Raw genomic sequence first — 27044 nt, 5'->3', positions numbered from 1 at the left:
CAGTTTATTGATAGCATAACTGTAAAACTATAGTAACTTTCTCTTACTTGTAAGACATTTCACATTTATGAAGATAAGCTTCCTACAAGAAAAAGGATTTTTTTCTGTTAAAGGACTCCGCCTAGTTTTAAAAGTCCTGTGAAATGGACTTCTATCATCCTCCAAGTAAGACTGTTGCATAGACAGATCAGGAAGCTTTTGTTGCTATTATGTTCAACTTTTTTCCCCTTTCTTAAATGTATTGCCTTTCTTTATTACATAACACTCAAATATAACACTACTCTATTTTGTTACATTTATCATCTATCATTAGGTTATTGTTCAGCCCACATACAGACCAGTTGTTTGGCTATTTAGTTGTTTTGTTTGCCTGTTCTTTTTACTGTATTTTTATTTGATGAATTTTAGTTGATTGTCTGGCTGGCAGTTATTTTTCATCACTGGACTTTCACCAATTTTTCAGTGTTCTTCCTGATAACACATTAGTGAATGACCCTATCTCAGCTCTGTACCTCCCACAAATACAGATTTTCACTGAATAGTTTTGCTACCAAACCTTTCACAATCACCGTTTCATTTTTATCTGCCACTGCATATGTGTTTGTACGTATGTATGTATGTATACATGTGCATTCAGTTTTTGCAAAATAGTGCTTTCATATGGGGATCCTTCTAATAACACAAGAGTAACAATAGAAATCAGATCTGAATAATCAAGGTGACTTAAAATCAATCCGTAACAATTTTGCTAGATATTAGCTCAAAATAGGATAAGAAATTTATAAAATTTACATTTGATTCTAGTTTTTCTGAAAACCTACATTACAACAGGGTACTTTAAACAATGAAGATTAAAGATGGTTGTTATTTTTCTCTGAAATATTTAGCTTTTGGTAGCAGAAAAGAACTTCTTAGCCCTACAGAGTTCTGGAGCCTCCTAGGAGAACGCTTGTCCTAAAATCTTTTGTGTTACTAATGGCAGAAGTTAATCTGCACGTCAATACAGAATAACATGGGTAGCCTTGAGACAAAAATACCTGACTTTCCCATGAAATATCTTCATTACAATAATGAAGCTATTGATAATCTTTAAAAACCCAGCACACAAGCATTTTAAAAACCTTCACAAGAAAGTAACTATAGATACAAGACCTTCACCACTGATCCAAACTGTGATGTCAGAGTGAGTTACGTCAGCTTCCTGAGGATCAGAGTACATGGTTATCTTGCAGTGTTTTACTGAATAATTGCCTAGAAGGTTAATATCAGGATACTTCCTCAAGTACACGGTATTTCTTTTATTTTAAATCCAGCATCAACTTCTTCTGAAAAGAAGTGATAAGTTATGCAAAGCCACGCCTAGTCTGAGTAAAGCAATGTTAAAAATGAGGAAACTAATATTGAAAACAGTAAGTTTGTTTTAGAAATGCTTTTACAAGTTATGCAAACTCCAGTTTTGAAGCAGGATTGTAATGTGATTAATTTACCTTTGTATTTCCACTTGCTGGTTGTTTGCAAGTATTGTAGCATTATGATTTTCAGGAATGCTTGCTTGCTTTTCTTCGTATTCTCTCAGTTTCTCTTTCAACATTAGGATCTAAGACAAAAAAGGTAGCTTTTAGTTGGAATATAGTTTTTTGTTTGTTTTTTTTTTTTTTTAAAACCTACAATTCTGAGCTTATGTCTTGAAAAGCTTTGCAAATGGTAGTAGGTGATAATCCTCTTAGAAGACAAAACATCTTTCTTACTTCAAAAGACTATATGGGAGAATTAGGACAATATTGCCTTATAGGTTCAAACCCATAAATGATTTTTTGTATTTAAAGTTAAAACAATTAATCTTTCAAACCTTTAACAACAGATTTTTTCCATACCTCTTTCTTTTGTTCATTGCAAATTTTAACATACTGGCTTATGTGACTGTCCAAACTAACAACATTGCTCTTCAACTGTTAAAGAAAAGAAACAAGTTAGAATTTAAGAATGCTCCTTCATGTTTTTTTTGAGTAATAAATACACTGTGTATAAGTACTACATAATTACACTTGCACTATATTATGAGGAAAGGGATGAATAAAATTCTGACTTGCACAACCAAAATATGACTTGTGACTTTTGCAGTCATCTGTTGCATACCCATGGACATGTCATTTCCCTCAAAAGGACAATAAAAAAATATTTACATTTACACATGCAAGAACATTTTGCATTTATTCAGACTAATTTTAGTATTTAATGTGTATCCTGTGGATTTTATTATAAAAACTATCTTTATGCAACAAATGGAAACTACAGTCAATCTCATATTAGATAAAAGAAATTAGGAGCTGCAATACAAAGGATTATGAAAATAAAAATCACAACAATAGAAAGCAGAGGACAGGACACCCCAGTAGCTTTTCATTTACCAATATAATCCCATTGACCTTGGCTCCAGCTGAATTCTACCTGTAACAAACCTGGACTGGCTTTTGCATAACTGCTCAGACATTTCTTTAACATGCTTTACAGTTCTCTGAGAAAGTAACAGTAAGATCCTGAAACTGGCTGTGAATTTTATCAGCTGAAGATTATTTCTAAATTTGATGCTCACAAAACAAACTCTTTCAGACTGGCAGCATAATGCCACTAGTAAAGCTATATTGCTTTTAGGACAGAACTAGTATCTGCTCTGTATCTACTACATCCATCACTCAGATGAAGAAGTGTTGACTCTAAGAAAGAAGAGGTAACTGAACAAAATTTTGAGACAAAAGTGAAGGAAATTATAATTTTCTAAGAGAAGTAGCTCTCCTTTTCTTAGTGCTATATTAGTATACCTGACAAAAGATCAATAAATACCAACATACTCACAGAAGACTTGATATCCTTTGCTCGGTTTGCATACTTAAGAGTATTATACGTATCATCATAGAACATAGAAGATGGACTAACAGCAGCTATCATTATTGTTCGGCAATTTCCTCCAAGAGAATCTTTCAATAAACGAGTAAGCTTGCTGTTTCGATAAGGAATGTGCTGTTTCTTGCTCTAGAAAGAGAGTTATATGCATTTTTATGGATTAGTCAACTCTACTTTAAATTTTCACCTGCCTAAAAGTCTGCTTAGAATTTCAACAATGCCACAAACCATGACAAGCAGCCTTGGAACTTTTCTTTGACAGAAGTAATTTTTCTTAAAATTACATATACATCTCAAACAGTTTTAAGTCTCTTGGAACTGTTTAATACCTTTATAACACACATATTAACCAGGTTACCTTCTGACATCCGGATACCTAACAACTCTTTTTGTTATGTGGGCAACTAACAGAAAAGGTAGACTACATTAAACTACCTTCAGTTCACAGAATAACTGAGGTTGGGAAGGACCTCTCAAGATCCATCTAGTCCAATCCCTCTGCTCAAAGCAGGGTCAGCTAGAGTGAGCTGCCAAGGACTATGCCCAGTTGGGTTTTGAGTATCTCCAAGAATGGAGATTCCACAACCTTTCAGGGAACCCAAAGTCTTTGTGAGGCTTTTTTTCCAATCATATCTACAGAATCTTCATCTCGCGGTACAAAGTTAGGTCACTAGGACCCCAATCCCACACCAAATAAGACAACATGAAGAATCTTACTTATGTCCATGGTACAAATTTTAAATTCTGCCTCCCACTCCAAGAAGATGTTGATGAGAATGTGCAGCACCAGGAAGGGAAATAAAAAGCTCTGATCATTTTCCCCTGGCATATTTGAAGGGGGAAATTGCTAGCCGACCAGAAAGACAAAAAGGGTGTAGCTGTAGCCAATGGACTTGACTTTGCCAAAAGTTCAGGAGGTTTTGTCATTCTCCCATGTAACTGTCCCCACTCCTTTGAGCTGGTGAGCCAGATCGGGAGACTAATTCACTACTGTGAGCTGGGGGGTACACAGACACACAGTGGGGGATGCCTGTGTGGGTGTGTGGATGTAGGGAAGAGCACAAAAGAACAACTTTGGATAGGCGTTGTTTTCTCCTATAAAAGCCTCCTCCCCTAGGACTAAAGGGCATAAACCTCCAGAAAAATCTTTCTTCTCCTAAAGGTGTTTATTTACTCATGCAAGGTTCTCTACTTATGCTTGATTTTGGAAAAGGTAGGTAAGAAAGGCAGGTACATCCATCTTTGACACTATCCTTAGGTAGGTGCACACAGTTTTTGAGAGCTCTCTCCTGCTGGGACTGTCCTTCAGCTATCACAGAGATGATGGTGGAAACCCATAAGAAAACCTTAAAGGAAAATGATGTGAGAAGCAGCAATAAGGTAATCTCCATTACTCAATGAGAGCTTTCCATTTTTAAAAAGGTTTTCAGAATGCTAGGAGGTGAAGACTGCATGAGAAAGCAGCACATACCTTTGGATCTGCCAAGGCATTAATGACATTTCCAAGAGCTAGCAGGGAGCGGTTAATATTTGTTCCTTCTCTGAAACGAGCCCCCTTAGCATTTGTCACGCTGGCACGTTCAGATCCTGCCAGGTCAATGAGAGACATTTTGGCGATGCGAACATTTTGATTAATACTAGCTGTTTTATCTTGCTGCCTTAGATAAATCTACAATAAAAAAAAGGAAAATAATTAAAAAGTAACCACTAACCAGTTTGTTGTTACTCTAAGCAGTGACTTAATGTTACAGTGTATCAACTGTTTTCAGAAATTCTTATTGGAGTCCTTCTCGGAATTCAAGTTAAAACTTACAGTACATATCTAACACCAACAAGCAGTTTGGCCTAATGGAAAATAGTGAATCCATTTCTGACACTTACTTCTTAAACTCACCTGCTCCAGGTATTAGTAGGGAAAAAGACGTAGAGTGTGGTTGCACTGGGTTTGGCTGAGATGGAGTTAATTTTCTGCATAGCAGCCCACATGGTGCTTTCAGATTTGTGACCCAAACAGTGCTGATAACACACCAGTGTTTAGCTTTTGCTGAACAGTAGTTGTACTGTGTCAAGGCAGTAGACAAGAAGTTGCAAGGGGACAGCTGACCCCAACTGATCGATAGTTTCTCCAAAGTAGCCATCGCTTGAGGACTGGCTGGGCATGAGCCTGCCAGTAGCAAATGATTGCTTCCCCCCCCCCCCTTCACTTAAGCAAACCACGAGGTATTTCCCCCTCCCTCTTAGTTTTGCTCTTTTGATTCTCTCCGGCATCCTGCTGCAGAGGATTAAGTGAGCAACTGGTCTAGGGCTTACCGCAGCGGCAAAGATTGGTGAGTTTCAGATGAATTTCATAGCTAAAATAGCTCTTGATTCTTCTGCACTCAAGATGTATACCCCACTATTATGCTTCAAAGTGAAGAAGGTGTTCATTTTTTAAAGGCACCTTTAAGAGCACACCATAAAGATAAATATAGGGATAAACCAGGAAAAAGGCTAGACTTTCAGTGATTTAGACTTAATTGTAACTACCATTAATAGGGGAACAATACTCATTTACTGCTGTGAAAACACATACTACTCCAGGGTCTTTAGGAAAGCTGTGACCTCTGAGGCTACTTGTTCCCTGCATCCCTTCTTTCCTGAAATTTTCATGGTATAGGAGATGTACAAGGAACTAAATACTTTTGCTTCCTTCTGCTAGTGAAGGTATTCTTTCCTTAGGTTTATGAGAAAGTATGCAGAGCATTATTATACAGTCAATAAGAAGAATTACAGTTATCCTTAGATGGCTTTTACTTTCTCAGGATTCTCTGTAAGTTTCCCCTTCTTTAGTGTTGAGTGCCTTGCCATTTGTAAGGCTAATGGTTACTGAAGCTTTCATGAATGCGCTGCTAGACAGTGAACTGGGAAAGAGATGCCATACATTTAAGGTGATTGACTAATAAAGAGAATTTCTCACCAGTTCTGTAGCTTTAAGCTTTGCACATAAGAAATGAAATCTTCACATCAATTTGTAACATAAAAAAAATTGACAAGTATTGAGTATAAATAAAATTCTTAGGACTTGCCACAAAAGGTATGTCTACGCCAAACAGACATGTTTCTATATCAAACAATACAAGTTCTGCTGTACTATTTCTAGTACAAAATACCCCCCCCCCCCAAAAAAAAAATAAAAAGGAAAAGAAAAAAGGCACTTGCCTGTATTTACTTTGGTAAAGTAACTATGTCAGGCTGGTAGCACTCTACCAGAACCCAGTAACTATGATTAGTGAAGTAAGGAAAGGTAGAATGACAGCCAAACTATGTTGTATGACTCAAGCTTTTATAAAAATTCAAGAGATACAGAAAATGCCCCAAAGCAGAATCTTTTCTATTTCTTTGTCCGTCAGCAGAACACTTTCAATGGAACAGTGTGGCAATTGGGATTTTACTTTCAGATGCAGTAATTGCCTGACCTAGATAGAGATTTCAGAACTAAGACAGATGGTACAGTAAGGCAAAACTTGCATCTCTAAAATCAGCTCAGAATGTCCTGGGCCAAGACTTTTACTACTTTCTGAGTCAGTTCCAGAAAACATCCTGCTCCAATAAAGTTAACAACAAAACCCAAAGCCAGCATAAAAGATAATTGATCTCTACAAACAAGAGCAACTCTTAAAATAACAGAAAACTGAAAAATGAAGAGGAATCAAGACAGCAATAGGGATTTCTCATCATTTATATCTGTGGAACCAATGAGGCAATAAAGGATAAGCAGGTAAGAAATGTTTTGCAGAATGTCACAGACTTCTTTCACAGACTGTGGAAAAAGATGAAAAACTGATTAAGCTGAATAAGCGATTACTTGTAGTACTAATTGACTAGTTTGTAATTATTTATTACAGATGCTAACACTGCTCATAAGTGCATCAGGTAGATAGAGTATATAAGAGTCCACTTAAAAAAAGAAGCATGGTTGTGAATTTGCTTAGCTGAAACCAGTATACGTTAATTAAAATCTGTTAAACTTCCAGGTGCATTCATCGGACCAATCTAATTAGCAACAGTAATATTCCTTTAAAGTACTACATGCAGATGCAGCATTTCTATTAAGCATTTATTTACACACACATTCTTCTGAATAAATGATGTAGTCCTCTCCTGCTCTCGAGCATAAAGTCACTTCTGTGAAAAAGCCTTAAAACCCATTCACTCTTAAATGCGATATTATTCAGAGACTGCACTAGTTTATCTTTGAGAACACAATATTAGTAGGTATTAATGTAAATCACACATTCAAGACACAATTGTCTAACAAAACAAATCATGACTTTTACCAATAATTTGTGCACTTAACAGAAAGTGACACTTAAGCAAAAGCAATTAAATATCTTGATTGACAGCTAGACCAACTCAAAAGACAAACACAACAAACATTCAGGATTATCTCATTACAACAGTTAACCTGATTAGGAATATTGCAAAGAGCACCAGAGAAAGTTTTTGTTTACAGTATCCTTGAACAGAATCAGTCTGACAGTTTTTGTGAATGAACCATGCACTGGGACTGAATGCTGACTACATAATAGAACATGCTTTAAGTCATGACTTGGCAATGCCTCATCTTTACATTGAAAGGTCTTTTCCTTCAAGAAAAAGTTCTAACACCCAGGCATTTGTCCATGAATATCAAGTTCAATCAAGCATGCCATTTAACTGACTACAGCTGCACATGGGGACTGGCTAAGAGACAGCCAGTGCATTTTAACAATCAAGGCTACTTTGCTGGCCACTACTGCCATGGGGAAACACGAAAACAAAGAAAAAACACAGAGAGATTAGTCCAGAAATCACTTAGTCAGTTATCTCAAGTTCAAAGAGAAAAATGTTCACGCTAGTTTGAGCAGTCTTAAGAATTCCATTATCAACAATAATGATTTCAGAGAAAAATCATTCAGGGCTTAATATACGTGAGCTGCAAGAGTACGTACTTTTTGCTTTTTGAGGTCAGATGCTTACTGTAACAGTATTTGGTAAACATTCAAAGATTTGTTATTTGTACTTTCTCAAGCAACACACCAGTTTACAGTGTGTATATAATGCACACAGAAAAAATAAAACCTGAAGTTTGTTCATTTTAGAACATAATATGAAAAACATTTACAAAACCACTGAGGCATGACAGTTTTTGTTCAGTGCATCGCAAGCAAGCTGCATCCTAAATATCTATATTTTTAATATACACACAGAGAAATGATAAATTTTATGTTCCTACAATATTTAGATATGAGAGGATCTTTGTTTTCATTGTGTTTTTACTTATATTGCCAGAAACTAAGCAATCCTCTCACCTGCAAGCAGTCATATTTCACTCACTTTTACTGTCTATAAGGTAGAAATAGTTTGAAACGATCAGTTTAGAAAAAAGTGTAAGTCCAGTTAAGTATACCAACCCATTTTTTTTTCTCATACATTCAAACAAATTTCTGGTAAGATATAGGTATACCGATTTTGTCAGTATAGTTTATTTGGTGAATGCGCAACTTTTGCTAACAAATATATCTACAGTGAGATCAGTTTGCCAAAATAAATACAGAACGTAGGCTGGAGAAGACAAACTCTCCAGCATCCCTGTTCACAGAATTGTTTGTCTTCTTAAAGAAACAAGTCTGCAACATCTACCTAATTTATTTAATTGCTTGCCACTTTTAGAAACGAACCGAGAAGAATGCAAAGCCTGCCAGATAATACAATCCAGAGCTTTTTCCCGAATAAAGGTGAGGGAGGTAAGACACTCAAGCCCAGCAAGTAAAGAAACAGAAATCAGCAGTTTGCTCTCTGATCTCAGTCTGTGGCACTGTACTTTGTGCCTTATTAAAGGTAGCACACATACATAACAATGCAGCTCTCAAATTGAACAACTTCCCAAGAAGTTTTTGCCTTAGATGTATGACCATGGGCAAGGCCTCAGGGGAAATTAAAACCAGGAAGGGCAATTTCAAAGAGAAATCTAGGGAATACAAGAAAACATAGAAGCTTTTAGAGTGGGAATGACTTTTGCTCCATTGCATATTTTAGAAGTATTTAACACATTTACTGTCTGTTATTAACCTCTTTTCTCATTAATATTGACAGTAGAGCTCTGGAGCACTAACTTTACAGCTACTTGCATTGCCATTGTCTGTATCAAAATACAAACTTTTGGCTATATATAATTACTAAGCATTGTCTAATCTGCAAATACAGGTGAGAACTGCCTAATAGTTAAATAGTTTAGCTGTAATGCAAGGACCAGAATTCAAATTTATTTTAATATTTTGCAACCCAGAATGGCAACATATAAATAATTTAAGATAACATGCTTTGCAATACACACTAGCAAACAGAGAAAAGAAGTTTTAGCTAACAAGGATAATTTTTAAATATTATTTTTAAAAATATCATAGGTTGTATTTAAGAGGAATCAGAAGAACAAGGTGATGGTTAGCAAAGAGCAATAATCTTTGGAGAAGTCTTAAGTTCTAGCAGATTTGTACAACACCTTGCAAAACTCATCTATGGAAATTAAAAATTAGCATTTTGTTTTGATGATGCAAGTATATGTATGGAGATATTTTCAGAGAATATATACTGCCTTAGTTGTTCTAAAACTTGGCACATACCAGAATATTAAGAAATCACTTTAGTGCTAAAATCAACATTAACCAAAATAAGCTGCATGAGAAGGTACTACTTGAGATTTGCAGTTTATAGCCAGACGTATAACTGCATTCTGTAAAATATTTTTCCTAGAAAAATGCTGAGCAACATAATGAAACAAGAAAGCATTAAAAAAACCCAACAACCTTCAGTTTATAAGATTATAATATGGAAGTATATTCAAAGCTCAAAATTAGTTTCACAGAAAAGATATTTCTTCTAAAGAATATTAGTTTGAACCATTGCAACCAGAGAGCTTTTCATCGAATTTGTTTTTTCAAATATAATCACTATGAACCTTTACATACTCACAAGGAATGAGAAGTCAACTAGAAGAGTAAACTGGAAGACTTTAAACTCCTCTCACCCAAACTAAGGTTCAACACATTTAAAAAAAAAAGCTTCCATTGTATTCAACTTTAAACACCACTGTACATATGCTATATCATCTTACCTGAAAGACAGCATGGGACCGGGAAGAGGAGGCATTTACATCTGTGGGATGCTGCGTTCTATTTTTATTTCCATAATCCAACATTTGGAGGATTTCCTCTGCCGATTTAGGCTTTAAGGGTAGAGCACAAGATAAATGCACTTTTTTTTCTTTTTCATCAACTATAGGAGATTCTATTGTGATTTTAAAATACATTAACATTCACCTCCAAAAAATAAAGGAACTTAAAATTTTAGTTACCTAGAAATAAGAGAAATTTCCTGTTTTGGAATTGAGGCACTTTAAACAAACATTCTCACTTAAAAAAAAAATCAGTAAGGTACAAAAAGCAAGCACTTCACTAAAGAAATTTAAATCAGAGGTTTTTAGTAAAGAATTTAAACAAATCTGCAAAGGTTCTCCATAGTTAGAAGAAGTCTCATTTAAGAATGGTTGACTTAATTTTTCTTGTACTTACACATTAGTGCGATGTACTAATTTTTTTCCTCACAAGACCCAAGCTTTGGGAAGGATGGTGTACACAGAGCGAGCCAAATTATTAACACCATTTCCTGTTGAATCATTATTCCATGTACACAAAAGCTGGAAGCTAGACAGCATGTAACATACACTAAAAGGCTGCAAGAACATAGCTCCACAAGAGTTGATTTTCAGATTGGAAAACCAAGTTCTGTCACTGACTTTACCAAAGAACTGCTATGCTGGCCTGGAAAAGTAATTTGACATGAAACTTTTCAAACTTGGTTCTTTAAAAACAAAAACAACCTTGAGACATTGTAGAGGTGTAGAACACTCCAAGATGGCACTGAAAGCAGTGAATCTCTTTAACAAATGCTGAAACGTTTTAGCCAAAAAACAAATCTTCCAAACCAATGGTATCCTTTTGATAATAAGGACTGAATGCTTTTATTCATTTGTATTCAAGAATATTAGCAGTTTTTTCCACAACATGCTTTGGAATAATTAGTTAGGTTTGCAAGTTACTAAAGTACTGGTGATTATGGCCAGAAAAAAAGCCCACCAGGAAATTACATTGTTGCATACAGCTTTCACAGATCAATGGGAACGTCACCATTTTCTCAAACACATTGTGAGGCTTCCTGAATTTCAATATCTATTGTCGTGGTTTAACCCCAGCCAGCAACTAAGCACCACACAGCTGCTCACTCACTCCCCCCCCATCCAGTGGGATGGGGGAGAAAAATCAGGAAAAAGAAGTAAAACTCCTGGGTTGAGATAAGAACAGTTTAATAGAACAGAAAAGAAGAAACTAATAATGATAATGATAACACTAATAAAATGACAACAGTAGTAATAAAAGGATTGGAATGTACAAATGATGCGCAGGGCAATTGCTCACCACCTGCCAACCGACACCCAGCTAGTCCCCGAGCAGCGATTCTGCCCCCCCCCCCCCACTTCCCAGTTCCTATACTGGATGGGACATCACACGGTATGGAATACACCGTTGGCCAGTTTGGGTCAGGTGCCCTGGCTGTGTTCTGTGCCAACTTCTCGTGCCCCTCCAGCTTTCTCGCTGGCTGGGCATGAGAAGTTGAAAAATCCTTGACTATAGTCTAAACACTACTGAGCAACAACTGCAAACATCAGTGTTATCAACATTCTTCGCATACTGAACTCAAAACATAGCACTGTACCAGCTACTAGGAAGACAGTTAACTCTGTCCCAGCTGAAACCAGGACATCTATTTACATACCTGATGTAATGTTAGCCCTTGAACCACCACCCCTTTCTGGGTATCCTCACGAACAGCCAGAGGTCCTGAGTTTACCAGCAGATCACGGATCTGCTCATTGTAGACCTTCAAAAGGGAATTTAAAATCTTTTAATAAAACTATGCTACCATACTTGACAGGATTAAACTTAACTAACCAGAAATCATGACAGTCTTTTTTAATGCCTCTTCAAGACTAAGTAACAAATTCATTCTGTAGAATTTTTTCCAAACAGCTTTCCTATACTGAGCTTGAAATATTCAATTATATCAATTTGCATGAATTTTTTGGCCATTGAAGCAGGAGTCACTCTTTCCTAGTAAATAATCTTTATTCTTTATTAAAAAAATGAAAGTTTACTTTTTTTTTTACAAAAAAAAAACTTTTGCAGCAAGCATGACTCCAAAGCATTTCTTGTCCTCTGTTACACTTCATAATCCATACTTTAGTGAGATTTCTTAATCCAAAGGTATTTCTGTTAAAGTTCTTACATACCTTATTTCTTGGTCTGTGGAAGCACTTGAAATAGCACATGGCAAAGCAAACTTTTCCCTCCTACTTCTCTCCCCCCGCCGCTCCCCAAATACTAACTATTCTTCCATTAAGGCTTTGAGAGGGCTAGAAGGTAACAATTTTACTACTACTGCTTAACAGCAGTGCCAAGACATTTACTTGTAAAAACAGAACTGCGATGCAAAAAAGTTGGAGAGGAGGTGACAAAGAATAAAAGGGACACTTGTAAAGAGCTAACCATTGGCATAGCAGCTCAAATTCAAGTAGTTGTACCGTATCTCAGATAAACAAACTGAAAACTTTAAAAAACATCATCAAAAAGGGATTACATATCATTTGGTTGTGTGATTTCACAGTACTTAGAGAATTTTATTCTGAAGTCCTGAAACATAACTCTGAAAAATATTTTCTTGTACACATCAACAGATGTCTAAAGGTATGTAACCTATCAGCAAGACAGAAATCATTAGAATGTTTAGTGAATATATTAGAAGAGATTGTCCTTTTTGGGCAGCCTTCTGTAAAATACTAAGGGGTGCCTATGAATAACACCAAATTTATGGAGCACAGTTCAGTTCCGTTCCATTCCTATCAGGGACACATTTTTGTAAAGTCCCAGAAAGGGCTGGGAGAAAGCAAAACCAGCTTATCTTTATTTATTAAAATATGCCTTGTTAAAAGCAATATACTAAATGCAGGAGCTCACTTACCTCTAAATAAGAGACAGCAACATTACATGTTTTATCTTCTTTTATTTGATCCATACAATTATAAAGTGCCATCATGGTTAAATACATCACTCCAGGATCTTCAGGGGAACCTAACATCGTATGAGTCTTTCCAGCTCCCGTTGCACCATAGGCAAGCACTGAATTTTCAGAAAAAAACCCCAAAAACAACAAAGCAAAAAGGTGTACTTTACACCAGTAAGCTAATCAGGAACCCAAAAGTCAAATGGACATTCACACACCTCTGTCATTCTGTGCAGCTGTTTTCATAAACTGATCAAGTTTCTTACTTAGGCTTTACTTTTCACAGCTATAATCAGAAAACTATATATGTTTGAATTTTCAGTTCAAAATCCATTCACTGGCAATTTACACGAAACTATTACTCGCTTGCTTTCATAACCCTAAGCCATCAACTTACTGCAGGTAGGCATTTAATTTCCTCACCACATTCCATTTGTCAATTAAAAACCCAAGCTCTTAAAGAGTTTGTAAAGCAGGCTACCACACACTCAATGACACAACTTCTGGTTGAATAACTCTTTCTAGAGGACTCCCCTCATAAGCATGCATATTTCAGATAAAATTCTGGAATCTATTATAACCCTAACATGAACTCATTTTCAAAATAGAGTAGAGCTATCCTAACTTCCGTAGGCTAAAAAGTCTGCCTCTCTTATCTATAAATTAAAACAAAATCCCTTATTTATAGCTCAGCCTTTTTTAAGGCCTCTGCCACAGTCAGATACAATGGTAGAAACTTCAAGGATTTTAGCAAAGTTTTTGAATTGAGAAAATAGCAAAATTACCTGTGCAATTATACCCATTTAAGAAGCCGTCGATTACACTTTTGGTAGTATGCTCAAAAACTTCCAACTGGGATGAACTTTCAGCAAAAACAGCATCAAACACAAATTTAAGATCTTTCTTCTTTCTCTTATTAATATCCCTATGGGTCAGTCTCTTTCCGTGAAAGAAGCTAACTTCTTCCTCCTTTGGATCAAAGACCAATATGTGCTGGTCAACAACGTGAACAACCTTGCTAAAGTTGCCATCTTTTTCCTTTTGAGACTCTGGACGGACACGGACCACCACTTTCACGTGATTACAGACATCTTCTTCCTTAGCAGTAGACATAACAATGTCCCTTTTGTTCCCCTTCTTCGCTTCCAAGACTCTTTCAGATCAAGAGGCTGAATCTTTCCTGCAACGGACAAAAAAAGAGTTAAAAGCCTTCTGTTTCAAATATAACCTTTCAACTAGTTCACACCTTTACCCGTGCCGCGTCTGCCCATCCCTTGTTTGTTAGCCCTCTGGACTGCTACAGCAATAGCACAACTTTGGAAAGCACTGTAACTGGCCTGAAAAGGTGGCCTAATGCAGCACAGCTTTAAGAAAACTAAGTAGCATTTCCCTAAGAAATTCACAAGCTCATTTCAACTATTTAAACTACTAATTCATTTCCTGGCTTTCCTTTATTTCAGGGCGAGTTTGCCGATGCACTACCAGGATCCCACAGGCCAAAGGGAGTGGTTTTCTTGTCCTTCAGCAAAACGCAGAGTAGCCGCCTGTCTGCTTTCTCTGGGTTATTGGTTTAGTCACATTGCACGTAGGTTTAAAGAGGCAGTTAAAGCGGGAGTCACGTTAACGGAATTTGCATGGGATACATAAACATACTCCATAGCTGTCAAACCAGAACTTCCTTTTAACGGGCCATCCTTGCGGATAACTGAGGGTCGCGCACTCCGAACAGCGGACAGCGACCTTCACGGCAAGGGCTCTCAGCGACAGCCTTTTTCAGCTTCGGAGCAAGCTTGCCCTCTCTCAGCCGAGCCGCCCCAGGGCCGCTGCCCTGACCGACGCGGCCACAAGAGCAAGGCCGTAACGCGGAAGAAACACCCAGAAACAGCCGAGCGCGGGGGGCCGCGGCCCGGCCCCACTCAGCCCTCTCGGCTCGCTTCTCACCCTGCCGCTAACAGCTCTCCCCCAGGGCCCACCGCCGGCCTCAGCCCCACAGCACAACCGAGGTTACAGAGGAAGGACCCGCCGCCCGCCCGCCACTCACCTCAGCGCCACGGCCGAGCCAACCGCCGCCAACGCCGGCCGCCGAATTCAAACACAAGCGGCCCGCCCCCCCCGCCTCCTCATTGGCCACCGCCCCCGTGACGCAGCCAGCGCGACGGCGCCGACGGTGAGTGTGTGAGGACGGGCGGGCGGCCGCGCCGGTCGGGTCTCCGCTGGGGCCTGGCTGCCGCCTGGCTGCCGCCGGGGCGGCCGCTCTGCGGGGCCCAGCAGGCGGGTGTCGTCCCTGGGGCTCGGTCCTGGGGAGGCCGTAGGCGGCTGGGGTACGGGGGGGGGGAGCCCTGAGGTGGCGGCGCGGCGGTGTTTCCCGCCTTTCTGAGCCCCTTGGGGGAGAGCGGGAGGCCTGGGTGGAGGAGAGGCGCGGTGGGGGGGGTGTGTGGGGGAACGATGCTGTCGGTGAGCGGGGGCTGAGGGGCAGAGCCCACGGGGAGGTGGCGGGGGGGGGTCTTCCCGGTGGGGCGGGCAGCGGCCTGTCGCGTCCCGGCGGCCTGGCCGGGGCGGGGAGCAGGGAAGAGCCCTCGGCCTCCTGCTCCCGCGCACCGCCGCGGGGCCTGGCTTGGCTGGGGTGCGGGCTGCGCGCCGCTCCTCCGGTCGCCTCTGGGAAAAGGTGTTACGGGGTCGAGTTTTTGTTCCCCGACTGTCTTTACCGTCCGCTTCGGTGCAAGTCCCGCTGTGCCGGCGGCTGCCTCGGGCTGTGCCCGAATGACGCTTAACATGCATGTTGTGAGAAAGTACGCTTTCTGCTCACTTCTGAGGAAAAAAATATCCCCGGTTGTGCAGAATGATCTTGGTTGTGAGCAAAGCGTGTCCCTAGTGCTAACGACACGTGGGGCCGTGCCATTGTAGGGCAGTGTGAATTGGATGATGATTGTTGGTGTTCGCACTGTTCATAGAATGTTTTCTGTAGAGGCATTGCGGTTTGTTGCAAAACGTGGGGGCTGTGGTATGTCTGTGCAAGGTTGTAGAGTGATGCGTGATGCCAAATTTAAGCTAAGGGGAAATACTGCCCAGCTGGCGCTTAAATTACCAGAATGATTTTTTCCAGATGTGCTGACTCAGCATGTTCCTATCTGCAGGGAAAATAGGTGAAGCCTCTGGCTAGGTAAATCCAAGCAAAGCATGTAATAAAAATCTGATAGTTAAAATAAGGTTGCCCTTCTGTTAATGGGATAAATGTAGGATGGCACTTTCTTGAACAGCTTTACATCAAAGTTTGCAACTTTCCTGCCTGGCAGGAGACAGTATGCAATACAGTATTACAGAAGGTCTTGGCTCCATAAAGAAATGCACATATAAATAAAGCGTTATTGTCACCAATGTTAAACTTTCAGTTTGTTTTTTTTTATGGTAGGTAAAAAATTGCTTAAGTCATGCAGCCTTCTTTTTTAGTAAGTTACTGACTTGGTTTTGGAGTGTTTTGGACAGAGGGGGAAAAAACATCAGTTCTCCATGTAGTTAAAAGACAAACTGTGGCTGACCACTCTGATGTTTCCATGGTTTCAAGTGTTCTTTCAGTTAGTTACACTCTAGAGCATTCTTACTGCTGGCTGTGCTCAAAATATTTGGTATTACAAGATGTAATGCGTGATGAAAACGATATATTTGCTACACACGTAACACTAAATTATTGCACTGTTTTAAATATGGTTCCAGTATTTGATTTGTCTATTCCCGTTTTTAACGAGAAATATGGAAAATTTGGCAACCAGAGTGCTACTATTCAGAGCAGTTGTCTCATTATGTTTGGCAAAACAGTGGGGAACAATTTGAAAGTAAAGTCACTGTTCTGATTGTGCTCAGATATGATTAGTTATTTAATGTTAGCATCTTGGGACATTGTAACATTATTAGAGTCCTGGCAATGAAAAGGAAAAGGTGTTCCTTGTGAAAAGAAAACCATTGTTTCTTGAATATGATTGATTGGTAGATAACACTGAAAATTCTGAGAACAAGTTGAAGTAAGAGATTCTCACTTTTTGCTGATGTGACATATTTATGAAATTGCCCATCTTGGACTGTGTAATGCTTCACTTACGGCATTTCCACTTTGTTTTTCAAACAAACCTACTGTTTTAAATATGTGTTTCGAAGTAATTCCTGACATCTGTTTTTCTAGGTTGATCAACTCCAAAATGTTATCTCAGTGTCTATGCGAAGTTTACAAATGTTTGTTTCTGCGCAACTTAAAACTGAATTCCATAAATGCGGCTACTTTGGCCAGAAGGATCCATTTTTCTGCAAAAAAGCTTTCTGACTGTGAGCTAAAGGAAAAAACTGTCCAGAAATGTGAAACTGAAGAGTTGCCTCAAAGTACGGAAAACAGTAATTTTGGAAGATTGCACATACCAGTGATGCTGGAGGAGGTTGTTAATTGTATATCCCCCCAGCCAGGTCAGGTGAGTTAAATGATTAATTAACATTTGTGGTTTAGTAGCAGTCCAGCAGAAAAATTTGTGCAGTGTAGGGATAACTTGTGTTGAGGAATAAAAGGATGCTGTTTAAGAATCAGTTGCACCTTTTAAAGGTTCTAAATTGTTTTGCAATTCAAATTAAGGCTCTGTATTAAAAATAATAAAAATCTGGTATCTGCATGCCTGAATCCCCCCAAAAGCAGTATTTGTTAAAACTGCAGTAAGTGTTTGAAGAATCTCTTGCTTTTGTGCTTGCCTTTCTGGATTGCTCTTGTGTTTTTCTAGGGTTGTGTTAATTACTAATAGTATTAGGGAGTTCTTATGTATGTATGGTTATGTCATCAATTTGTGAACAGCTCTCTTCATTTTCTATAAGAGGGAGTAAGTATGGAGGTTTTAAAAAATCATCATCCTCATCATACTTTGTTCTGAGTTAGTTATTTCCATGGTTTCACTTGGTTTGAGGCACTATATTTCCTTAGGATATGCTTACACTGCATAATGTGGTGCACTGTAGAGGTACTATAGTTATAAAATGACTGCATATGGTACCAGAAATGGTTTAACATGCATAATGTGGAAGTATTATAGGTCGTCTTATTTGGCTATGGTACTCTGAGCAGATTCCTTTTGGTATCTGGGTTAGCTCAGGTCTCTCTACACTGCAGTGTTGATATATCTACATTGTACTGGTGTATGCAGTGTAAGTATACTGTTACACACTTCCTTTACAAAAATGATATGCAGTGAAATAGTTTTCATCTGAGGGATCTTAAATACAATATGAAGTCGAAAGGATTTCTTATACAACTTAAACGTTTAGACGATTTTCACATTTCAGATACTTTCATCTGTGATTTTAGTGCTTTTTACATTAGCTTCATAGAATCTTACTAATTTAGGCTTACCAATGTGTAGTTTTACTAAAAAGACTGAAATGATACATAAGGAAGTAGAAAATTCAAAGTGTGTGTATGTGTATGCTTGTTTATTTTTACTCACAACCAGTGTTGTCCAACAGTGGCAAAGGGATGTATCAAGTTTGAGGTGGATTCAGGGATCAAAAAGTTGCGGTCAAATCTTGTTGCATTGCCTTGTGAGAACTTTAGTTTGGAAGATAATGTATCATTGTAAATGTTTTGAAAACCAGAGAGAATCCAAATAGCGTAATTATTGTAACATAGACATTGCTCTTGCATGTGTCCTACTGTTGAAGATGCCTAAAGTAGTGAAATACATAAGGAACTTTGAGTTCAGATTTCATTCAGATGTCAGAACTATGGTGAAATTTTAACATATTAAATGAACATATAAATTGTGACACTGCCTGTGAAGTATTTTTGCAGCTGTGTAAGTTTCTATTTAAGAAGAGGCTGATGAAGTGATTCTGTTAAACTGTGTTTATTGATATAAAAAACTTACTTGGCAACAGAACTTGCAAAAGAAACTCTATTCCTGGTTATAAACTGTGGAGAGTAACTGTTGTTGTCCCTGAAGGCTTTTTGATAATTTAAATATTTATGAATGTGAAATAACTTATTGGGGTGGGATTTTTTCAGGTCTGTGTATACATGGTTTTGTAGATTCCTAAGCTAGCGGTAAACCACTAGTGACAGATCTAAGAGAGCACGAATGTGTTACCTTGAACAGAAGCATTTATAATATGGCTAACCTGTTTAGCATAACAGCACTTCCATTTTTTTTTTAAGACAGTGTAAATCATATATTTGCAGCACTTTCTGAAGCCTGAAGTTTTGAAAATAAGTAGTTTGCAAAAGGTTGCAATGTGTCAACTGAGTTTTGCTAGAGTAAGCATCGGTGAAATTTTGAACAAAGGTTGAGACAGTTTCTTGCTGACATGAGTGGTGGTACACTGTTAACCTGGATATAGAACTGGGACTGTTGTATCAATTTATGTTTTTAAGGTTACAGTCATGACTAGGAAGTTGATGCCCACTTTATTTTGTGGGCAGGGAATGTGATATTCTGATCTTGGAATTTTTTTTTTTCTGCTTTCTTCCTATGCATGTGAAGATTTCCTTTATTCTGCTTTAAACCAGTTACATTCTTTGTTATAAAAAAGCTGATTTGGGCCTCTGTTCCTTGTGTTCTAAGACAAGGAGTTGCCAATATAAAGAAAATCCAATTAGAAGGACAACATTCTCCCTGTGGTTTTGGACAGTGAATGGGGTTTTCATTTTACTTGTATGGGTTCCTAAGAAAATAAATGTTACTTGAGTGAGTCACAACTGAGATAAAGATGTTAGTACCCTCCTACTGAATATTCTTGTTGACTGTCTCCTTTGTGGAATCTGTTTGTCAGGGGTTTAAGCAATAGTATTTCCACTTAGCTTTGAATCCTCTTTTATTGCCTTAGAGCCTGTTTCTACAAAATCCCTGTAGTAGTCTGTCTTTGAAGCACATTGTACAAATTGGTTTTTACTGATCTACCTCACTTCTCCTCATTGCAAAGTCTGTTGCAGTAAATCCACGCACAAGTAATTTCCTCTTTAAGTTTACTGTATTGACTAAACTACATTTTAGTCTTCTCAGTCCACTAATGTTCTTTACATGTACTCGACCAGTGTTTCTGGAGTTGTCTGGGCAGCTTGAGTTTTCTCTGTTCTCATAAACTTTAAAGGTAGTGAAGAACCAATCATATTTTTGGAATGAATGTCTTTGGACATCTAGAAGCATGTTTTCCCTATTTTCACCCTACTTTTTCCTATTTTTTCCTTTGCAATAGTCATTTGCCTTTTAATTAGAGATGTGGATCACTTCCACGTCATATGGCTATAGTGATATGACAAAGAATTTCGTTAGCAGTAAGTTCTAGTGTGAATGCCAGAGGATGGAACTTTGAGATTTTAATTATTCTTAATGGGGGTCTTATAATAAAGGTTCTTACAGGTTGCAAAGCTCTAGGAAACTATTTTGATAGTGCTCCAGCACAAACAGCACGCTTCTATGTGTAATAGTTAAACTGCAACTAGAACAAAAAGAAATATTATACCCTACTCAGATTTTATGGGGAAGCCTGTAATCTGATGACATCCATGGTTTTGCATTAAATATGATCTAGAATAGACTAAAATGGAGATATAATAAGCACTAGGAGTATTATCTGGTTTATGATAGTTCTGGAAGCTTTTTAAAATATCTGTAAATTAAATGGTAGGGTCGAACTTGAGGTGAGAGAGTGAATGAGACCATTCCCTTTTCTCCAGTTTTTAAGTGATTCATCAGAAACAGAGTTAATATCAGATCTTTGTATCTCATTATGTTAATTTGTATCTAAAAAAATAAGGCAATTAATTTTTCCCCAAACAGATCTTGTCTGACATCATCTTGAGTTAGCTTGCAGAGGTATCCTCTTTGATTCTTCATAAAATTATTCAGATTATTTTTACTACCCAGCTTTCACTGAAGGGAGTATCCTCTTTGTCTTGGAAATAATGTGTGATACCTAGCTCCTAGAAAGAGAGGCGCTTCTTAAAAACATCCGGCTTTGCCATCAGCTTACCTTTCAGTCTTTCAGGTATATATTGCATTGTTCTCAGGATAGCTACTACTTTCATGCATCCAAATGTCAAATGATTCTTTTTCAGCTGAGAGAGAGTATGAGCGTGGCCTTCCAAAATAACAAGAGGAAGCATAAGACATTGCTGACAGTTAAACATTGGTCTTCTGTCACTGAAGTGCTGCTTGAGCTCTGCAATTAGTTTGAAGACGGTAGCCTTTCACCTCCCGAAGTTCTGTTGCCACTGTTGGGTGTTGTTGATCTGGAGCATCATTGTTTCCTTCCTATTCCGCAGAGCTAGTTAGTCAAGTAATAGGTGATACTTGAAGGTGAAGTAGACTGCTGGTGCGCAGAAGCAGAGTCTATTGTTCTGAAACTGTTGTCTTAGTTTCTTTATATCCTTGTCCATATGTCAGTATTCCTTTTCTTTTTCTGCCTTATACTGAGCGTAAGCTCTTAAGGACAAAAATAACCTTTCTCTATACAGCCCCCTGCAGAGTGGACTTCTGTTTTGTGAGAAGGTTTTCCAAGTATCATGGTGTATAAATAGTTATGTGGCTATGCTGGTGACCGGTGTACTTGCTGTAGTACTTCCAAAGCCATCTGCAAATAATTTATAACTGGAACAACCCATTTACAGTAAAGGCTCTCAAAACTGAAGTTTTCCGCAGGGTGTCCAAGATAAACAGGAATTGAAAAGGGACCTGGAAGAATTAATTCTGCGTTCTCAAGTTGTATGAGGTATTTTGTAGGATGCAACCAAAATACCAAGTTTGGCACAGAATACTAATTGCATCATGAGATAAATGCTGAAATACTTGTTTTGGAAAAGCACAACACTCCATGGACATAGTAACTGTTTTTATTATTTTAGCCTATTTTCCACTGGACTTGTAAAATGAAAGTAGATTACGTAAAGCAAGTGATTTATGTAGTCTTCTTTACTATAGAGACAACTATATGTGTGGGGTTTTTTTGGTGGAAAGCATGCTGAAAATATCTTTCCATATGCAAATTGTATGGGTAATTTTTTTGTGGCAGCAGCACAGTGATTTATATGGTGATTGATAAAGATAAGCTTTCGTTGTAAAACAGGAAGAAAGGTACTGGAACTTGCAAGGGCCAATAAATTAATACAAAGAAATTCTGAAAATATTCTGGGAATTACAGAACACGCTTTTTTCTGTGATACTTCAGTGTTACTGGGGGTTTTTTGAGAGTTATTTCATCTGGTCATGTAATTCCTGTGTACCCTTTCAGTAACTCTTGTCTTGCCTGATTTCCTGGTTGTGTATGTTGTGAATTTATGAAAGAGACTAGCCAGGTTTCAGATCACAGCTGTGTAGGGAAATGTGTACTAAAAATGTGTGTAGAGTGCATATGTATGCAAAGTGTATTCATTTGCTGTGGTGTGTAATAGGAAACTTTTAAAATGGAATCTCATCAGATAGAGACCAATGTTTATTTGTCTATTTAAAATATTTGGCTAAAATCATACTTTAAAGGGGGATTTTTGGGGGTGAAGTTAGCACTTGAAGGTAGTGCATGAAAATGGAAAACATTTTCAAAAAAGTTTTGATTAAGATGTGCACAAGATAGTCTCTCAAGTATCTATTATTATTTAAAGTAATAATATTATCTGGTTTTATGATGGTAGTGTCTAAATGGGGATTTGGAAAACCAGACACTATATGCTTAAGTTCCTTAACTTAGAACTGATTGCTCTCTGCTGTGACGAGCAGTCTAAATAAAGGAACAAGGTAGAAGGGGTATTATTTAACAATGTGATGGCAGCAAATGTCATTCGAGTTCTACAGTATCTGCACCTGGGTGACTTCCATCATGACATGAGAGAGGAAGGAAGGGGACAGGGAAGAAAACAAGACAGGAGATGGTGTTCATGAACAGCTTGTCAGTTGAGGGGGTGGAGAAAGTCCAGTCATGCTCTTCAATTATCTGAAGTTTCTTTCTTTGCTGTCTTCTGTAGTGGCTCCCCCAAAAATACAGGGCTCATAAATTTCCTAATGACAGAAAAGTTAAAACACATACGATTTGAGAGCACTGCACAACTGTTCTCTGTTTTGAAGCTGGTACTGCTGTGTGGTTAGACTGTGGTACCAGGAAATGAAAAATATTCATGTATTGGATCTGAATGACGGCAAGGTACGAATAAGGCATGGTGAAGAAGTCCCTTCAGTTTTACTTTTTTTATACTTTAAGATTTTGCTCTTTAGAGAGAAAGTAACCAAAGAACTTGGTTGGGGGGGAAGAATAAGTTGATGGTTACAGCTGCACGGGGAAGAATCTTTTGATTGTAATTCTTGGGCATCTGTCCAACCACCTCTTCTTCCCACCTGCAACATGGCTCTCAGCAGGCATATCTAAATGTTATAATCAGCAACAACAAGACCAGCTCTCACCAACTTTGTTCTGCATCTTTCTCTATTGCAGTAGAGGAAGGGAAGCCTGCAGCTGCTATCTCCAAAGAGACCAGCAAGGGAACTTGGTCTGCCTACTGTGAACAACTCTGCAGATGCGCCAGATTTCATTTTATTGTAGTACTGGGTTAGCTCGCTGTTATCACTCTATCGCATAACAAATGGTAGTGCTTCAGGAGACTATTTAAGATGCTGTGTTATAATAAAGCAAGATTCAATGCTTTTGGGTGACTCAGCTTGTAATGACGCTGTATATGCTCTTCTTTTCTGTTGTGACAGCATTAGTCTTTGCACCTCTTGGGGAAAACTAATAAAATTCGCCAGAAAGTAATCTAAGCCCTTTAAATTTTAACTTGAGTGAGCCTGTGGTTGCAGAAAGGGTGATAATTAATATATGTAGCTACTCATTTCCTCCCCATCTAGTACTGTGTGTCTTTAGTCAGCCTTTTGGCTAAGCTTTCGTATTAAATATTTGAATTTGAGTTTGCAAACAGGAATACAGACTTTTTCTACCACACAAAATATTACTGGGAATTTAAGATCACAATTGGAGTATGGGAAGTATCTGCAGGGGTTGTTTTTTTTTTTCTTACTTTCTTGTGTTTCTGTTTAAGATAATCCTGTTGTGAGTAGCTTTGCACAGGCTTGTTCTGCATAAAGAGATAATTAAAAGGTTATAAACGACCAAATCTGATGTTTAAAGTTAACGGGTATCTGAAGTCATCCAAATGTATGGTCTGATTATTTTTCTAAAAATATTTTTTCTTCCCAGAGTTTCTGAGCACATCATCTTCATTCCAGTGGTGTTTGGTGGTGCTTGGCAGCTTGGGAAGATACTTTTATAATAGTTGATTTCAGTGTTTAAAACACAATTAATATTGTTTCAGGCTCCCTCTTTATAAAAAGTTGTATTATATAATGTCAAATTGCTGTGGGCACCTGGTGGCCAAGACTTACCTAAACCATGTACGTGTCTTTTTTTGGGTTGGCTAACCATAAATATTAAAGAATGGATTAGATTTTCAGTTGAGTGTTTGTAAAATTTTCATTGCATCTTAAATATCTCCTCAGTTATAATTGAGGAAAGAAGTTTCTTCCGAGGTAGCTGAGGAAATCAGCTCTGTCTTGCTAAGTCTAGTGAAGTCATTCAGACACTGAAATTTTAATTTCCTATCGAAATGTTAATAATGGTGTGCTTGAGTCATATTGTCATTTAATCTAATTCCAGACAACATTACTCTTAGGAAAATGAGTAAAGTAAATAACGCATACGGAAGCGAGGCCTGCCAGAGCTGTCTAAAAGCAGGTGTCAAAGGCAGGTGATGGTGGTTTTTGTTTGCTTCTCTTGCTGTTGATCTGAGAGGGAGGGGGAAAGGGCTCATCTGTGTTCTGTTGCATTGAAAAAATTTGCTCCCAGTAATCTTTCTGGGTGTTTCACTCAGTTACATGAAATGCAGTGTTTGGCTGGCAGGCTTCACACTATGCAAGGAATGCCACTTGGCACACACTAGAGGGTCTGGGATGCGGCTCCCTTTGCTTCTGGATGCGTGAGGATTAGAGTGGTTTACCAGCGAATGGACTTCTGCCACGCTTCTGTGAAGGACCTACAACTGATGACTGAGAAAGCCCTCATGTATTTTAAGATAAATTGTAGATGTTTACAGGTGGAGTATTCCAGTATTTTCTGTAGAATCAAGATCACAGATTAAGGTATGCAGTTTTAGAAAATAAGTGAAGAAGGCAAAGCAATAACAAAGAAGAGGTAAAATGCCTTTTTTTAATGTTTTAATACAAAAAAACGTTCATAAGTAAAGAAGGGAGTATCTTGCCTATAAAATTGCTGTTTCATATTTAGCTGTAATCAGAAAATTGAACCCTTGTGAAGAAAATAAATTTGAAATTAATTTTGAGGCTGTTGATTGATTATGATTGATGGGTGCTTCAAAATATCATATTCATAATAACCTTTTTTCCCCTTCTGTGTGGAATGATGTGGAGATGGTTGACAGAGAATGCAAGTTACAGAAATGCTTGAATATGCAGACCTAGTCAGTGATCTCACAGATAGTTCAGCTGTATACTAGTATAATTTAGTAGCATCCTCTGTTAGCGTACCGATGAGATGAATGTGAAAAATGGGTAATAATGGTTGCATTATGTTGAATTGTTGAATAGACCAGTATTGGAAAATCATTTTATGTTGTACTTAATACATTATGAGAGAAGGTTGTTTTCCTACAAAATGCCAACTATTTATTTAGATTTCTTTTTGTAATGTAGATTGTTAGACTTGGAGTGTAAACAACTTTTTTATCATTTTGTATTCTCTCAGAGGTGCTTTTGGAAAAAAATTACAGTCCAGTTATGTTCTATCTGTCAGTCTTTATTTTTTAAAATTACATGTGATAACTTTTTACATAGGTGAAAGACATGTACTGTATAGCACTGATAGGTATTTTTTGCTTACAACTAAAATTCTTTTTTGCTGTGTACTTTGCTTCTTTTATCTCTACTAGATACCCGAAAAAATGGTTTGTATTGTGTAGTATATTACTATTAGCAAAAGTATAGAACTATAAGATGTTTGCTTTGGTCATCTTTATTTTCTGGCAGGTGATGTCATAAGGCATAAGACTTTTTTAATCCCTGTATAATATTTTCATTGACAAGTTCATCTCTTGTATACCTGAACAAGGTTTGGATGGGAATTGTGCCTCTATAAATCTGTGGCTTAATCTGTACACTGTAGCTGCTTATGCATTTCATAGCAGTGTCATCAGCATCACCTTTTTGGTGGTAGGTGCAGAGTTTTGGAAAGCTTGTTTACCTTGCATATGTTTCCAACTTTTTGAAGTTTGCTGCAGGGCAACTTGGAATGACTGCTTTACTCTACAGGGTAACCTCGACCACTTTTTTGCCACAGATGTTTTTATTTTCCATAAGTTCCTTTTTTATTCCTTTTTCATTGTTAAATAATTTTATGTCATAACATGGCAGTATTTTGTTGTTGATTGAAGTTGAGATGACATTCGAACATAAATAGTAAGTCATCTTTTATTTCCAGAGCTCCTTATAGAAGTAATAGAATGCAAATTGCAACTTTCAGAATGGAAGGTAGGGACTTCAGAGTATCTGTATGTCTGTGTGCAGTATGTGATTCTCTAGATTTGTAATTATATTTTCCCTTCTGTGAGGCAATAGTTTTGAAACATTATTAAAGCCCAAAATAGATACTCTCTAGTTTAAAAACAGATATGTCTGATTTACCTTATGAAACTGAACATCTCTGCAAAATATTTTAAATTCTCATAAGAGAGAGGAAACGTTATTAGTATGCTAAAGACTAAATAATGCTTCTTACTAAATTGCAATGGTATAAAAATATCCTGATAAAAATGCAAGAATATCTTGGACTATCTTTGACCTCTCATTTTCTTAGTTCTAGGATAATTTTTCTTATTTGCATGTGAATAACAGCAAAGTGTTTGTTTTAATAATTTTTTTCAGCTGTGACTTTGTGTACAGTTTCTTAATGTATTTAGAGAAATATTAAAACCCTTCCAGCATTTCTCTGAAAGTAGA

The 27044-nt window shown here is 37.8% G+C and overlaps 2 protein-coding genes across 4 annotated transcripts in view; one reads left to right on the top strand and one right to left on the bottom strand.

Annotated features, from left to right (window-relative positions):
• KIF18A (kinesin family member 18A) overlaps positions 1-15150 on the bottom strand; it is a 45325-nt gene extending 30175 nt beyond the window's left edge. Inside the window, exons 1-9 of one of the 2 annotated variants that reach the window (XM_069804019.1) lie at positions 15077-15150; positions 13821-14215; positions 12994-13151; positions 11752-11856; positions 10034-10144; positions 4373-4570; positions 2854-3030; positions 1875-1949; positions 1488-1597 (exon numbers count right to left, since the gene is read on the bottom strand). In XM_069804019.1, the coding sequence (XP_069660120.1) occupies positions 1488-1597; positions 1875-1949; positions 2854-3030; positions 4373-4570; positions 10034-10144; positions 11752-11856; positions 12994-13151; positions 13821-14148 (1262 nt within the window). In that variant the 5' untranslated portion in view covers positions 14149-14215; positions 15077-15150. Of the gene's footprint in view, positions 1-1487; positions 1598-1874; positions 1950-2853; positions 3031-4372; positions 4571-10033; positions 10145-11751; positions 11857-12993; positions 13152-13820; positions 14216-14287; positions 14534-15076 lie in introns of those variants that run through there. The other variant, XM_069804020.1, reaches the window with a different exon arrangement.
• A 66-nt stretch (positions 15151-15216) lies between these two features.
• METTL15 (methyltransferase 15, mitochondrial 12S rRNA N4-cytidine) overlaps positions 15217-27044 on the top strand; it is a 96893-nt gene continuing 85065 nt past the window's right edge. The window contains exons 1-2 of one of the 2 annotated variants that reach the window (XM_069804021.1): positions 15217-15356; positions 17210-17489. In XM_069804021.1, coding sequence (XP_069660122.1) covers positions 17226-17489 — 264 coding nt within the window. In that variant the 5' untranslated portion in view covers positions 15217-15356; positions 17210-17225. Of the gene's footprint in view, positions 15357-15553; positions 16196-17209; positions 17490-27044 lie in introns of those variants that run through there. The other variant, XM_069804022.1, reaches the window with a different exon arrangement.

The sequence above is a fragment of the Haliaeetus albicilla genome, chromosome 16 (assembly GCF_947461875.1).
Source record: "Haliaeetus albicilla chromosome 16, bHalAlb1.1, whole genome shotgun sequence".
Lineage (NCBI taxonomy): Eukaryota > Metazoa > Chordata > Aves > Accipitriformes > Accipitridae > Haliaeetus > Haliaeetus albicilla.
Note: the sequence above shows the minus strand (reverse complement) of the source record. Positions and strands in the feature narration are given on the sequence as shown.